General features: G+C 64.1%; 1 protein-coding gene across 6 annotated transcripts in view; it reads right to left on the reverse strand.

Annotated features, from left to right (window-relative positions):
- The window catches only part of WT1 (WT1 transcription factor), a 38,221-nt gene extending 22,581 nt beyond the window's left edge, over nucleotides 1–15,640 (reverse strand). For all 6 annotated transcript variants that reach the window (XM_075712586.1, XM_075712585.1, XM_075712583.1 and 3 more), the window contains exons 1-4: nucleotides 15,250–15,640; nucleotides 10,900–11,022; nucleotides 10,646–10,748; nucleotides 2,837–2,914 (exon numbers count right to left, since the gene is read on the reverse strand). In XM_075712586.1, coding sequence (XP_075568701.1) covers nucleotides 2,837–2,914; nucleotides 10,646–10,748; nucleotides 10,900–11,022; nucleotides 15,250–15,640 — 695 coding nt within the window. The remainder of the gene's footprint in view (nucleotides 1–2,836; nucleotides 2,915–10,645; nucleotides 10,749–10,899; nucleotides 11,023–15,249) is intronic.
- Between the last annotated feature and the right edge of the window lie 234 nt (nucleotides 15,641–15,874).

Consider the following 15,874-nt stretch of genomic DNA (forward strand, 5'->3'; position numbering starts at 1 on the left):
CCCTAATGCTTGCACCTACTGAAAGCACTCAAAGACTAAAACCCACCAAGATGAAGAAACTTCTTGTCCTCCGTTCCAATATCTGACATTAAAATACCCAGGGAGGAAAAAACATTCAGGAAAAAAAGTCTTCTAAGGCCTTAAAGCCATAGGCTGAATCAGGCTCTGAGCAGATAAAATCATTCGATAGTTTAGATGCCAGGCCCTTGCTTCTGATCATACATGAACAGGACTGTTCATAAGCTTGCAACTCAACAGGAATGATTTTCACAATGACTGAAAAGGACACAGCTTTGGCGACCTGACGGTATTCCTTGCCAAATTTCAAACTTTTAATTTGAAGTGAGGAGATTCTGGAGCTGATCGGTCAAATATTGGCAAGAATGTAAACAGCTAAAACCAGAACACTCTCAGATAAACTGCTAGATAAGCATAGAAGCTGCTAACTCACTCCAACTGAAAAGCACAGCAACAGCTTCATTTCAGTATATTAAACTTATGCTGAACATGAACCCAGAAAGCAAGCTACTGAACTGGTCTACTGTCAAGTATAAAGTGTGTGACCCAAAAGTTTTATATAATTGTAGAGTTCTCTAACTATTTGCAGAACTTACTGGTAATGTTTTCTTCCTTCCTATAATGTGCAAAAGTCTTACTGAAGCCAGGAAGAAGTGCTGGGGAGAACTCAAGGCAAGGAGCTAAACAAGGACTGTCATCGTTGGACAGAGTCTAGAAGCTCCATATTTCAACAGAAAGATTGATTCCAAAATTCTTAAATTACAACTACAAGATTGAGAAAAGCATCTGAAACACTAAACGCCTGGGAATCACTTATGAACAGTTCATATATTTTAAAGATGTAAATCTTGGGAAGAGTACCTTATGTTCATGGCAACTGAGATTGGAGGTACTGTGTATTGTAACTCTCAGCCAGAAAAGACAGATAACTATTTTGGCTCATATTACCAGTGATGAGGCTATGTCTAGCACTGATTTTCCACAGAATCTACAATCTTGGCCTATACCAAAACTTTCAGCTTTGTTTTACCATAGATCATTCATCTTGATTTTGTTTCCCACCCCCTTTCATGCATCCTAGGTCACATACTTTACACTGCTAACAGTCTGACTCCTGGACAAGTAAGAAGCCATTTATTTTGTTCGGTACTCCTTTAATATTTCTATTGTGTCTTTTTTTTTTTTTTTTCACTGAGTTCCCCAAAGAATAACCTCTTCCTTGCTTTAATAACTTGGACCTCGGTCAAGGTTGATGTGTTTCTCCATTTTGCAGGATATTTTCTTCAGAAGAGACAAAACAGTGTCTAATATTGCAATGACTGATCTTTAAAGAGTACAGTTTAAAAAGGAAATCAAGAACACTTATGGAAAATAAAAGTAGGAAATAACCTTCAAAAAGAGAGGATTGGCAGCGAAGACACTGAACTGTACACAACTGTAGGATTTGGGGATCTTCTCTAACCACAAGAGAGCTCCTTGACAGATCTCTTCAGGCTCAATTTTCTCGTTCATTCCAATACAGATAGTTTACTATGCTACTATCTCGTCCCTCTAACCTCCCAGCACCGTTTGTGAATGAGCTAGAAGCAGACCCGTAATACTTATTTTCCTTTATCATGCTACAGCACGGTGCACAAAGTCCATATTGAAGAAGGTTTTCGCATTTATGGACAACTACACAAAGCATAGATCTATGCGGGTTTTTCTGGATTTCTCCTGTGGTTCACTCGAGACCGTTGGCACGCGCTGAGACACTGAGAACATCTCGAAGCACGTTGGCGATACCTACCTGCGGTAGGGGAGTTTTCATAGCCAGAGTTTTCATCTACTCGGAGCAGAGCAGGCCATCTTTGGCTTTATCTTGGCTGAGATCGAAAGGCGGCTCTTTTGCTCAGGGTAGCGATTGGAAACGAAAAAAGGTGAAGCTACGTGGGCAGTGCACCAAGCCAGCGGGTCTCCGTCCTACCTCCTGCCCGCCGGGTGCCGCAGCGGACAGCCCGCCCGGAGCGGGCTAGGGGGGCAGCGGGCGCAGGCTGCCCGGCGGCCCGGCACCGGCACCGGCACCGGCACCGAGAGCTGGGCGCCGGCGTGCCCGCTCCTTCTCCCCTTCCTCCCCCAGCACCCCGTCCTCGCCCCAGGGCCGGGCCCGGAGGGCGGGAGGCCGGGTGCCGGCGGGGCAGGCCCGGCGGGGCAGATGCCCGCCCAGGCCGGGGGCCGCCACCCCGGCGGGGCCCCGCGGCGCCTCGGGGCCTTCCTGCCCGCCCAGCGGCAGGAAGCCCCGCGGGGGAGGCGGGCCGGAGCCTCTTCCCGGCAGGTGGGAGGGCGACAATGGCCGGGAGGAAGGAAGCCGGGAGGCGGCAGGGCCGGGACACAGGACGCAGGGCCTGCCGAAGGGAGGGAAGGGGAAGAGGGATGGCGGGAAGGGGCGACCACTGGAGGAGGAGAGCGCGGAGGGGCCGGGGCCGGCGCTGCCCGGGGACCCCCGGCCCCGCCCCGGCCCTGCCCGCACCCCGGGCCCGGCGGAGCCCTCGGCCGCGCTGCCCTGCGCTGGCCTGGAGCCCCGGGGGGCGCGGGCCCGGCCGCCCGCTGAATGCCCCCGCGGGCCGGAGCGGGCGTGGGGCAGCCGGCAGCGCGGCACAGCCGGGGCCCGGCGGTGCGTTGGGAACGCGGCGCTGCCGCCCGGCCGTGAGCCGCTCCCGGAGCCGCCCGCAGCCTTTCGTGCTAGCGGCCGCAGTCCGGTCGTAAAATACGGGATCGAGCTGGCTCGGTAACACAACGACACCGGGGCGAAAGATTAGAAAAGAATGAAGCACCTTACCCCTTCAGCGTGGACCCCAGGTTCATTTGGTTCCATGTCATGCATTCAAGCTGTGAGGTCATTTGGTATAAATTGTCACTGCGGTGAAAATACGTAGAATTAGAACTAAGGTTACCGCATTCATTAAAACCGACACGTCAAGACAGCAACGTTTTCTTTGTTACTGTTTTTAAATGTACGACAGCAGAAAGTTCATTTATTTTATATAATCCCTTTTATCGATGTATTATGAATTAAAAAAAAAAGAAAAGGAAATAAAAGAAAAGAATGGCCGTGGATTGAAAAGTCCCCTTCAATCTGCAAGCCCGTCCATTTGTAACCAGCTGGAAAGAGAGACATAAAACTTATTCCTGACGGAGAAGTCGCATCCGATACTGACACATTGAAATTAATGGAACGAATATAGGCAGCCTCGCGGGCTAACGAAGCAGATTATTTGTTTTAAAAAGGCAAATCCGTTAACTGTTTTAACCAGGAGTGTGAGAGACCACGTGGTTAATGGGGCGAAGCGGCTATCGTGACTCGTGATGGATGTTACTACATCGAGGGGCTTGACAAGCGGGAGAAAAATGGGGTGGCGGAGCGATAAGCGGCGCTCCCCGCCGCGGTACGCTCTCTCCCGGCCGGTACCGGCCGGCGGCGGCAGGGTGGCTGCGGCAGAGCGCGGGTTCCCGACCACCGCTCGCCGCTCCGGAGCGCCCGACCCGGCCAGCGCGGCCGCGGCGGCGAGAGCGGGAGGCGGCGGCGCTGGGCGGGCGGGGGCGGCCCCGGAGCCCCCCGGAGCCCCCCGGAGCGGCTCTCCCGGCCGCCCCCCCCCGCCCGCCGGCGAGGAGATCCCGAAGAGGTGCCGTCGCCTGCGGCTCGCCGCGCCCCGGGGCAGGTTCGGGGCTCCCCCGCCCCCGCCCCCCCCGCAGCGCAGCCCCCCGCCGCCGCGCAGCCTCGCCCCGGCGAGCCGCGGGGGGTACGAGGCGGGAGCCCCCGCACCCTTCAGCCGGGCGCTGTGATTGATGCCGGGGGACAGCCGCCCGCAATAAACGCAAGCCTCCCTGTTGATTAATTACACCTAAATTCGCTGGACGTAGGCAGTGAATTTATATCATTCTGTTATTAGAAGAGGGTATTCTTTTTCTTCTTTCTTTTTTTTTTTTTTCTTCGTGGCAGGTAGAAGCGACCTAAAAAAGTCAGATTCCAGTGGGAAGCTTTTGCATATAAAAACAAATTAAGTGACTTCAATCTCGAAGTATGCGTAATATCATTTGTCAGTATCGCTGGACACTATTATTCATTAGTGTGTCTGAAGTGCTATTATGCTACTACAATGTCCTGCATATCAGCTCAGGAATTGTTAAACTCTCCTGCAGTTTCCCCATTTGCAACAGCAGTCCGTGCTGGTCTGTGCCAACTACGTTTTGCAATTCCACGAATTCTTCCTGTAATGCTGCTGTAATTAATTCCTCCAGGACCCTGATTTTTATTAGAAGTGCCCGCCCGATGCATTTACAGCAGGAGATTTCCCTTTAACTTTCTCTCGCTTGACAGTTCATTTATAAGAGCCTCCCCCACAATATCCACTTTTTTCCCCTCCTTTGCTTTTTCATAAAGCAATACACTTATTCATCTTGTCACTAGCTCGCAGCCACTGTATTGCATGCCGCCTTCGGTGACAGTGTCCAAAACAAGCCGCTCGGAAAGCAGCGCGGTGCCCAGCGGCGAGGTGCAGCCCGGTCCCCGTCCTCGCCCCCCTGCCCGCCCCGAGCTCCGGCCGCGCCTCGCCCCCGGCTTCGCAGCTCCGACCGCAGCTCGGCGCCGGAGCCCGAGCTGCCTTCGCCCTTCCAAGGGAGCCCGGCGCGGCTTTCGGGGGCTGCCCGTCGTGTCAAGCGCTCGGGGAAAGGGGGCGAGCGGACCTCCGCTCCTGCTCCACCGCGCCCCGCCGCCGGCGGCCCCTCTGCCTCGGGGCGGCCCCGGGAGAGACCCGCAGCTCTCGGCGCCCCTCGCCCTCCCGCTGCGGCTGCCGTGGGGCAGGAGCCGGGGGAATGAGTGCCGGGGGGAGGAGGCGCCCGGGCTCGGACCCCACGCCAGCCCGGCTGGGCACCCCACGCCAGCCCGGCTCGGCCCCCACGGCAGCCCGGCTGGGCACCCCACGCCAGCCCGGCTGGGCCCCCATGCCAGCCCGGCTGGGCACCCCACGGCAGCCCGGCTCGGCCCCCACGGCAGCCCGGGCTCGGCCCCCACGGCAGCCCGGCTCGAACCCCACGGCAGCCCGGCTGGGCCCCCACGGCAGCCCGGCTGGGCACCCCACGCCAGCCCGGGCTCGGACCCCACGCCAGCCCGGCTGGGCACCCCACGCCAGCCCGGGCTCGGACCCCACGGCAGCCCGGCTGGGCCCCCACGGCAGCCCGGCTGGGCACCCCACGGCAGCCCGGCTGGGCCCCCACGCCAGCCCGGCTGGGCACCCCACGCCAGCCCGGGCTCGGACCCCACGGCAGCCCGGCTGGGCACCCCACGCCAGCCCGGCTGGGCACCCCACGCCAGCCCGGCTCGGACCCCACGGCAGCCCGGCTGGGCACCCCACGCCAGCCCGGCTCGGCCCCCACGCCAGCCCGGCTGGGCCCCCACGCCAGCCCGGCTGGGCACCCCACGCCAGCCCGGCTCGGACCCCACGGCAGCCCGGCTCGGCCCCCACGGCAGCCCGGGCTCAGACCCCACGGCAGCCCGGCTCGAACCCCACGGCAGCCCGGCTGGGCCCCCACGGCAGCCCGGCTGGGCACCCCACGGCAGCCCGGCTCGGACCCCACGGCAGCCCGGCTCGGCCCCCACGGCAGCCCGGCTGGGCACCCCACGGCAGCCCGGCTCGGACCCCACGGCAGCCCGGCTGGGCACCCCACGGCAGCCCGGCTGGGCCCCCACGGCAGCCCGGCTGGGCACCCCACGCCAGCCCGGCTCGGACCCCACGCCAGCCCGGCTGGGCACCCCACGCCAGCCCGGCTCGGACCCCACGGCAGCCCGGCTGGGCACCCCACGCCAGCCCGGCTCGGACCCCACGCCAGCCCGGCTCGGACCCCACGGCAGCCCGGCTGGGCCCCCACGGCAGCCCGGCTCGGCCCCCACGCCAGCCCGGCTGGGCCCCCACGGCAGCCCGGCTGGGCACCCCACGCCAGCCCGGGCCTCCCCACGCTTCAGCTGCGCGACTGGCGCAGAAGGAGACGTTTGCCTTGAGGCGCTGCGAGCGGGCTCCCGCGGGACGCGCTGCGGTCTCTCGGCACGCCCCGGGTGGGCTACGCCTCGGCAGCGGGGTGCCCACGGAGGGGCAGCCCCACAGCCCTCACACGGGCTGCGGAGGGCTCTCTGTGCTCTCTGCTGCCGGCAGTGGCCAAGGGGAGAAGTTTCTTTCCCGTGGAGATGCTGAGCCCGCGACGCCGCGAGGTTTTACATCTCGAAAAACCCGGGATTGCCCAAGCTTTGGCTAAACCGTGCGAAAGCGGGGCCGGGGCGGGCGGCGGGTGGGCACCGCCGCGCTCCGCGCCCCGGCAAGCCCGGAGGCAGGAGTGGCCGCCCCGGCCGCCGCTTGCCCGGGGCCATCGGGCACCGCCGCAGGGTTAAACGTCTCGCGTCTGACGTGTGACAGAGAACGGGACATCCCGAACTCCGCGCACGCCTCGCCACGGTTTATTATTGACAGTACCATGAGGCGATCTCACGGAATTAACAGCGCCTCCCAAAATCTCGGCTTGGGATGAGGTTTGAATGAGGAGAAGGAAAGCGGGGTCTCCGGGGATACGCCTGCGCTGATTCCAATCTGAATCCTTGGCCCTCCAAACGGCCGCAAAGACGACACTAAAAATAACTTATTTTCATTACAGAGATGCTTTTAAAGAGAAACGAGAGGAAGGGGGGAACGTTTCTACAACGGGGATTAATGTAAGTTGGAGTGGAATAAAAGGAAGTCAACGCTGAGCAAAAAGGGAACTTAAAAGGAAACCAGTAGTAGATCATATAGAGTTTGTTTTGGCCTGCATTGCGGTATTACCGAGTTCTTGACCTCTGCACAGAACGAGCTATAATCTGAACCGAGCCTCCTCCACTTTTAAAGTCTTTGTAAGTGTGACTCACAGTAAATTTTCAACATCGAGCATGTTTACTACATTAAACAGCGCGAGGTAGAAAAGTTCACATCACCATTTTAATGGACCCACGAACGCTGGCCGCCTCACGCCCGCTCGCAGCCTGCGCGGGTTTGTCGGCCGTGGCCAGCCATCCACAACAGGCGCGGGATCCCTTGGCAGGGGAGCGGGCTGCGCTGCAAACAGAGAGCACGTAGCTGCCGAGGCGAGAGGTTGCAGAGATACTTTTGCTTCCAGCCTAAGAATTACGATCTCCTAACCGTTTCCTCCAAGCTGTCGCCTTCCCGGCTGCCTTGCCTTGGTACGGGAGAGACGGGAACGCTCCCCGGCCCCAGGCCCGCCCCACGGCCCCTCTGCCCTGCGGCCGGAGCTCGCCGGGCCGGGGCCGCCCGCCGCCCGCCGCCTCCCCGCCGGCCAGGCTGCGGGGCCGCGGCCGCGCTCCGCCGAGAGCGGGGAGGCCGGGAGCGGCTTCACGACGGCCTCTTGCCCGCAGCTGGTGGGATGGCGCGGGGGGAGAGGAGGGGGAGGGCGCCGGCGGGGGTGGCTCCCTCCTGCATCTCCTCGGGCTGCTTTCTTGCTCCGCCTCTGCTCGCGGAACGGTTGCCCCCCGGCTCTCCTTGAGATCCGAGACGGGGGAGACGGCGCACGGAGCCCGGCGGGACCCCGCAGGCGGCTGCAAGGCCGAGCGGACCCGAAGCCTGGGCCGGGAGGGGTGGGCGAGGGACCACAAAGGACGCCCGTGGGCTACCCGAGCGGCCCGGGGAGGCGCAAAGGAGAGGCGGTGCGGGGCGAGCACCGGCCGCCCCCTCCCGCCGGGGAAAGAGGCAACAGCTCCCGTTCCCGAGCTCGTCCCCTCCCGCCCCTGCTCCCTCGCCACCGCTACCGGCGGTGGGCAGCGCCTGCTGTCCTCGGGCGCTGCGGGGACCGACGGACGCGGCCAACCCCGCCCCGTCCCCTGCGCGCCCGGCGCAGCGGTCACCGGACGCGCACGGAGGCTCGGGCACGGCCGCGGGCAGCCGCCCCGTCCCGTCCCGTCCCGCCACTGCCAGCCCCGTCCCGTCCCGTCCCGTCCCGCCGCTGCCAGCCCCGTCCCGTCCCGTCCCGTCCCGCCGCTGCCAGCCCCGCCGCTCCGTGCGGCCACCGAGCCACCGGTGGTCAAAGCGGAGCTGGCAAACTTCACCTGAACCGCGACAAGCAAAATACATCTTCGCAAAGGGGGGACGGAATAAATACGGTCTTAAAAATAATAACAAAGATTCCGCCAGATCAATACGAGTATTGACTAAGACGGTGCGGTCGGTTTTCAGGCCGTCGGAAATGTGGCTAACGAGTCACGCCCGTTTCAGCACGGAACTAGTCGCCCACTTGCTTGACAACACTTTCTAGGAAGAGCACTCGTGCGGTAGGAAAATCGGCTTTTCCAGACGCTTTTGAACATGCGCGGGAGGGGAGGAGGGGAGGCCGTACCGAGCTCCCCAACCTGCCCGGGCTCAGGTGCCGGGCCGGGCTTTGTGCAGCCGGAGCTGCCCTCGGCACGGGGCACGCTCTGCCCCGCTTACACCCCACACGCCAGTATGGGCTCGCCTGAGGTTTAAGGGGTGATGAGGCACTGGAATGGGCTGCCCAGAGAGGCGGTGGAGGCCCCATCCCTAGAAACATTCCGGGTCAGGTTGGACGGGGCTCTGAGCACCCTGATCCAGTTAAGGCTGTCCCTGCTCCCTGCAGGGGGTTGGGCCGGGTGATCCCTAAAGGTCCCTTCCAACCCAAAGCATTCCGTGATCGATTCTATGATTCCGTGAATCCTTATCCTGCCGACGTAAGCAGTAAACCTGCCGGGGAGCAGAGCAGGATCAAGGCTAAGGCCGGGAAGGGGCCGGCCCCGTAGCTCAGCGCTGCCCACCGGCCCGGGGCCCGCGGCGCTGGGCGGGAGCGGCCGCGTTCGGGCGGTGCCAGGCGCTGCTCGCCCCTCCGCGACCGCGACGCCCCCTCGGCGGGGGCACGTGGCGGGGAGAGCCCGCGGCACAAGCAGCGGCTTCCCACGGGAATCACCCCTCCCAGGGCCGGGCTGGCCCCGCGGAACGCGCAAGGGAGCACAGACGCCGCGGCAGCCAGCGCCCGCCGTGCCCCCGCCGCCCGGAGCCCCGGCACGGCAGCGGGGAGCGGGGCGGCGGGGGCGAGCCCCGAGGCCCGGCGGGGCTGGGGAGAGCGGCGGCCGCCCGCGGCGGCTCGGAGCTGCCCTCCCCAAGCCTCCCCACCAACCGTATTTATAGATTTCCCTGCGAGGCGAGCAATCTCGGTCACTTCGGCGCAGGAGTTCGCCCCGCCAATTATTCTGCAAGCTAATCTCTCTGGATAGGCTTCTTTCCTTCCTTCATTACCTCATTCCCTCCTTCCCTTGACGTCAACTCACGTTCATTAGCGAAGTGGCTTCTGGAAGTGACAGAGTTTTGTTGTCCCGCGTCCAGTGTTGATTAATCAAAGATGATATAACCGGCCTGCAAGAGGAGCCGCTCGCGGCTTCCTTCGCGGAGGCACGTTGTTTTGTGTGCGAGAGTTACTTAGCAACTCCAAGACACGGGACCGGCTCCAAGTTCACAAAGAGTTGAAGAAGAAATTTTGGGGAACTTCTTCGCTCACTAAACGCGTCGTAAAACTGCGAGAGACACGCCCAGCCGCCATGGCAGACCGCGGGAAAGGGGACGCCGCGCTGGCAGCGGACCCGTCTGCTGGCAAAGGCAGTTGGCGCTGGCAGCAAAGCTCCAGGCGCACCCTTCTCCCGGCAAGGAAAGCCGGCAGGTTCCTTGCCCCCCGGCAGGTTCCTTGCCCCCCGGCAGGTTCACTGCCCCGCTTACAGCACCCACCCTCCCCGCAGGCCAGTGCCCGCCGCTGCCGGGAGCCATCGGAAGGGCTCTCGGCCTGCAAGGGGAAGCCCCCGGACGGAGCTGAGTTTCAGCCGCCTGCCCGATCCCTGTACCGCGCTCTGCCCAGCGCTCCCGCCCCTTCCCGGCCCCGGGGAAGAGCGGCTGCCGAGGCTCCCAGCGCCGGGAGCGGGGAGAGGGCGCAGGGGCAGGGCGGGGGGGGCCGGGGCCGCGCTCGCCTCGGGCAGCGAGGGGATGCTCGGGGGTGCGAGCCCTGCAGCCCGGGGCTCTGCGGGGCTGCCCCGGGCACCCCTCGCCCCCCGGCGCGGATGAGCGCGCCTGGGCAGATCCCAAACCCTTGGCACCGGCGGGCTCCGTCCGGGGCCGGCGCGTCCCAAGGCGGCCGGGCAGCCCGGCTCCCGCGGCCCGGGGGCGGCCGGCACCTGCCGCCGGGGAGCGGCTGCCCCGGGCCGGCGGCGCAGTGCCCCAGCCCCCGGGGTGCTCGGCCGGCGCCGCCGGCCCCGCCAGCCCCGGCCCGGGAGGGCCAGGCGGCCCGGGAGAGCTCCGAGGCACGGCGGGGCCGGGGCGGAGGGCGCGGCGGCTTTTTTGGTTTTGTGGGGATTTGTGGGGGTTTTGGGTCTCTTGTTGTTTTGCTGGTGTTTTGGGGGTTTTTTTTAGGTGTGAATCTTTTCTTTCTTTTGAGAAAGGAAAAAAGAAATCTGTTTCCTTGCATGGAATAGCTGTTTGAACGACGTGCAGGGGAGAGCCCACGTCCGAGCGACAGCCCGCGCAGAAGGGGCCAAGGCAAAGCCCCCCGCCGGCGGAGGTACCTGTTGTAGGGGGTCCGGAGGAGCAGGGCCTGACTGCCCGTGCAGCTGTCGGTGGGCGTGTGACAGCCGTACACCGGGGGAGGCACCGAGTACTGCTGGTCCCCTGCGGAGAAAGCGGCGAAGAGTCAAGCCCTGCGGAGAGCGGCCGTGCCCCCCGCCCTGCGCCGCGGAGGGGGCCGCGGGGCCCCGGCCCCCCCCGGAGACGGGCCCCCGCGGCCGGGAGCGCGGTGCGCGCCCGCGGAGGCGGAAATTACCTAGCGAGGGCTGCTGGCTGATGGGGTCCTCGTGTTTGAAGGAGTGGTTTGTAAACTGAGCGGCGTGGTGAGACGGCGTGTGGCCGTAGCTCGGGGTCCCGTCAAACGCCACGGTGCTGTACCCTGCCGGAGAGACCACAGCGCGGTTAGGAGCAGCCTGAGCCCGCTCGGCCCCCGGCTTCCCGCGAAGCCTCTCCGAGCGGGCGTCGAGCGAGAGGAGCCCACGCCCGGCCGAGCGCCGCAGGCTCCCGCGGCCACGCAGCCACGGCACCGCCGCAGTCCCTCGCATTTATTGCAGCGGGTTGGGCTGCCCCCGGCGCCGCTGCCCACCGCGGGGAAACAGACACGGCAAGGCCGTGCCCCTCCGTTCGCCCTCCCACCGCCGCCCCCTCCCCAGCACACGCACTTCGCGGGGCTGCGGGGGCAGGGCGGTGCGGGTGGGACCCCCGCGGGACCCCCCCGCCCCGGGGAGAGGCGAGCCGGGCAGCCCGCTCCGGGGGGCGGAACGTCGGAAGTCTCGTTCGTGGTTAAAGAGAACAGATCGGCTTCGGTAATAAAAAGGATGTTTTCATTAATTGTTGCTCATATTAAAGAGGAAGATTCCCATCTGCTCAGCGTACTCCTCTGCCGTTTCCAATTTAGAAGTTACCCTTTAATCTCTCTCTATTTTTTTTTTTTTTTTAAGAGCAGCTTTCCGCAATAAAGAGGCGGAATGTTACATGCAAAAATAAAACTCCTCCTTTCAGCGAAAATTGCTCTCCAAAATAATAAACAGCCTATTTTGTTTCCTACACCGAGCAGATTCAGATGGAAAGAGACCACCTCTGCTGACCCCGGGCCGACACGAAACCGTAAATCAGGTGCTTGGACACCAACTTTCATTAATGACTTGGAGCTGGCTAAACAACTTCAGCTAAAAAAGTAATTACAAAGTAATATTATCTCCGAGGCTTCTCGGCTCATCAGCATTTACCCCGAGAACCAAGCTCCTCCGAGAGTCACTCTTCCAAAAAACAAAACAAAATAAACCAAAACAAAGTCCGACGCGGGCTGGGAAAAGAAATCAAACCGACGACGAGCACTGCCTCCCTCACACCCCTCTCTCTTCACCCGCTTATTCCCGCACGGGCATCCTCCACAGGCCCCTCTGGATGTGGCCGGAGGGGGATTTTGTCAGTCGAGAGGGAGCACTCGGGGCTGTTTTCAGGCTCCTCTCTCCGTTCCCTTGGGTGCCGAGTGCTCGGCGCTGCGCAGGTCTCCGCCACCGCCGATCGGTAATCACGGGGGGGGGGGGGGCAGAGAGAATAAAACGGAGGGGCTGTTAGGGATCCGGTTGTTGCTTCTCCGTTTTATTGCCTCTGCAGACAGCCTGGATCCAGCGACACTACAGGGCTTAATTAACCTGCGGGGTTGCGCGGGAGAAATGAAGGGAGCAATGGGGAGGGGAAAAAAAGAAAAACTCCAGAAGACTTTGAAACTTTCACCTTGGCGATGATTTTAAGCCGGCCCTGAGACTGCGGGGCTGGGACAGAAGTGGGACTGGCTCGTCCCCGGCCAAATCTCTCTCACATCCCCCTCGCCCTCGGAGCCGAGCGCCTGTCGCGGCGATGCGAGCAGCGTTGACAGGCCGGTACCTTACGAGCTCCCATCCCACAGCTGTTTCTCGCTCCTTATCTCCTCCCTCAGCCCTCGGGGTAGAGGCTCAACCTTCAACTCCCTTTTCCCCATTTCCCTCTGCCTCTTTTTTAACTTTCAGAAAACACTGACACGTTCTACGTTACTTTTGGCCCGGCGCAGACTTTCGGTGACCTTCAAAACTCAGCTCGGAGCAGAACGAGGTTTTGGCCGCATTTTCCGGTGTTGCCTGACCCAAAGCTTCAGGAATGTGATAAGAAAGTTGAGTTCTGAACCGAGCTGCCGATAGTGAGGTCTCTTTAATTAGGGCGTTATCAGAGCCAGGCCTGATTAAAATGTGCTGAAAATAATTGAAAGTTGTACATCTGCTGGAGAACGGGGCCCGCTGGAGGCATCCAGTTGTTGGAGGAGACCAGCTGGATGAAAGAAACAGGCGAAGGAGAAGGGGAAAATTGGGCAGAGGTTTCAAAGCCTTAGTTCCCTAACCCCCACCCCATCCCAGACTTGGCAGTAATGTCATCGCAGAGCCAAGGTAGCGTCTTTCCCACGGTCGGAGCAACCCGCTAAAAAAAAAAAAAAAAACCCAGGAGTTCAACCTTGAGGAGAGCCAAAGCAAGAACATTTTATCCATCCACGAAAAAAAAAAAAAAAAAAAGAAAAGAAAGCAAACACCCTTTGCCGAATTCCTCCTGGCCGAAGGAGCTCGCTGCGTTTCGCCGAAAATAGTTGTGGCTAAGCCCCCGTGCCCGCCGTGCGGGGCGGCAGCCCCGGGCTGAAGGGACCCCCCCCCCCCCGCCTTGCAGGGCCTGGATCCGCCCGACCGGGCCCGCGGAGGTGCGGGGCCGCACAGGTGTGTGTGTGCGGGGCCGCGGGCCGAGCACCGCCCGCAGAGCGCCGGGGACCGAGGGGAGCCCGCTTCGGGCTCCGTGCTTTGGGGCGTTGCGGGCTCCCTCCCCCCTCGCTCAGGCGACGGGACGGCGCGGGGTCGCCGCTGTTTTGCCCCTCGCCCACCCGCGCACCCACCCAGGGCCGAGTTTCTTCCCCTCACCCTCCTCGCCACCTTCTCGTCGCTCTTTCGGCCCAGCCGCTACAAACCCTCCCCGGCGCCTGAGATCCTTTCGGATGGCTGAAAACCCTTGCCCGGCAGAGCCGCCGGGCCCGCCGCGCTGGGTGCTGGGTGCTGGGTGCTGGGTGCTGGGGCCAGGGCAGGCCGCTCCCCGCCGCCCGCAGCCCGGCGCCCCCGCGGGGCGCGCAGCCGCCAGCCCGGCCCGGCGCGGCGCGGCCGAGCTCCCCCCGAGCCCCCGGGGTGCTGCCCGTTCCTTCCCAGCCGGGCTCGGCGGCGCGGCCCGGCGCCCCGCTCCGCGGGTGCCGACGCTAGGGCCCGGCGCTGGGCGGACAGCGGGGGCAGGGGCCGGGGGACGAAGGCAGCGAGGGCGGCGGCACCGGGACTGCGACCCGGGGGAGGCCCGTGCGCGGCCCCGCTGCTGAACAGCCGCTTCCCCTCCGCCGCCATCGCCTCTCCGCACCGCGGACGTCGCCCCCGGCCGCCTCGCCGGCCTCGGGCCGCCCCTGGGCGCCTAGCGCAGGGCGCGCCCGCCCGCCTCGGCCTCCGCTCCGGCCCGCCCGCCCGGCCTCGCTGCGCCAGCCGCCGGAGAGCCGGGGACGGCCCGGATCGCCCGGGTCCGCCCGGGGCGGCCGACCCCAGCCCCGCCCCGTGTGTGCGCGGGTGCCCCCGCCGCGCACCGCCAGCCCCGGCCGCGGACGACCCCGCGCCGAAAGCGGCGAGACCCCGGCGAGGCGGCCCGCTCCGGCCGGGCCGCGCACCCTCCGCCGCTCCCGCTCCCCCGTCGCCCGAGGCCGCGACGGCCCGGCCCCCCCCGGGCCAGACTCCCCCGGCGCCCGGGAGCGCGGAGCCGGCGCTCGACACCCCGCGGCCCCGGGGCCAGCTGAGGGAGGGGGAGCGAGACCCGAAAGGCCTCGGGCGAGCTCTCCGCTCGCTCGCCCCCTCTCCCTGCTTCCTCGCGTTTGCACCAGCAGCTGTTGATACTGCAGCCACTGGAAGACAAACGGTTAGTGATGATCCCGGTGCCCCACGCAGGGGATGACCCATGGCCCGGCCGTGCAGCCCGCGGGAATTTCTCAGGGCGGCGCAAACAGCGGCCTGTCCTGGCCGCGGAGATGCTGAAAGGAAAGTGCGAGGCGCCGCTGCTCGTGTACCCCGGCCCGCGGGCATTCGGCGCTCCCGGGGTTAATTCGCCAAGGGGCTTGAGAACACCGACGTGCGGAGAGCGGTTTTCGGATTCAGGAGGAGGTTTGGAGGTAAACACCCCCACCCCCCCCACGACTGGTAGAGGGAATTGCCTCGGGGCACCGGCCCCATCCCCGTTCCAGGACTTGCGCCGGCCCCGGCCCCAACAAACCTTTGCGGGGCGAGGGGCTGCCCCAGCCCGGGGGGCTGCAGCCTGGCAGAGCCGCCCGCTGCCCCACCGGAGGCCGGGGCCGAGCAACTCGTGGCTCCTCGAAGTCCCCGGAGCGCCGCGGCCGCCGCACAGGGAGGGAGAGGAGGCACGGGAGCGCCGGCTCGGCTCAGCCTGCCCGGCGGCGGCGGGGGGAAAGGCCGGGCTCGGGGTTTCCACGGAGCGCGGCCCGGCCCGGCTGAGCGGGGGCCTGCGGGGCCGCCCCCCGGCCCGGGGCGCCCGGCGGCGCTGCCCTTACCCTGGTTGCGGATGGCTTGCTGGCTCTCCAGGCAGTTGGGCAGGTAGGGCCCGTTGGGGAACATCCTCGCCTGGCCGGAGGGCGGCTGGCTGGGCGGCGGGGCGCCGAAGGGCCCGTAGCGGCAGGCGCCGGCCGTGCCCGTGAACTGGCCGGAGAAGTGGACGGTGAAGGCGCTCAGGTATTGCTCCTCGTGGGGGTCCGACCCGTTCCAGCTGGGCTCCTGCTTGATGAAGGAGTGCGGCCCCAGCGAGCCGTAGGAGGCCCCCGGGGGGAAGTCCAGGACGGGAGCCCACTGCGCCGCGCTGCTCACCGGCATGGTGCAGTTGCTGTTGCCCGGCAGGGAGGGCACGGAGGGCAGCAGCGCGTTGAGGTCTCGGACGTCGGAGCCCATCTGCTCGCAGACCTTCTGCCTGCCGCCGGGCAGCCAGTCTCCCCCCGGGCCGCACTTGTTCCAGGACACCTGGCCCCTGCCCGCCAAGCCGGAGGCCGGCTCCGGCTGCAGGCACCAGGCTGGCGAGCTCAGCCCTTTGGGGGAAGTCTGCTCCGCGACGCAGCTCCCCGGGTCCAGCCCTGCGGGAGCCGGCAGCAGCGACAGGGAAAGGTTGTTCTCCAGGATCGCCTCCGG

Source organism: Pelecanus crispus, chromosome 6 (assembly GCF_030463565.1).
Source record: "Pelecanus crispus isolate bPelCri1 chromosome 6, bPelCri1.pri, whole genome shotgun sequence".
Lineage (NCBI taxonomy): Eukaryota > Metazoa > Chordata > Aves > Pelecaniformes > Pelecanidae > Pelecanus > Pelecanus crispus.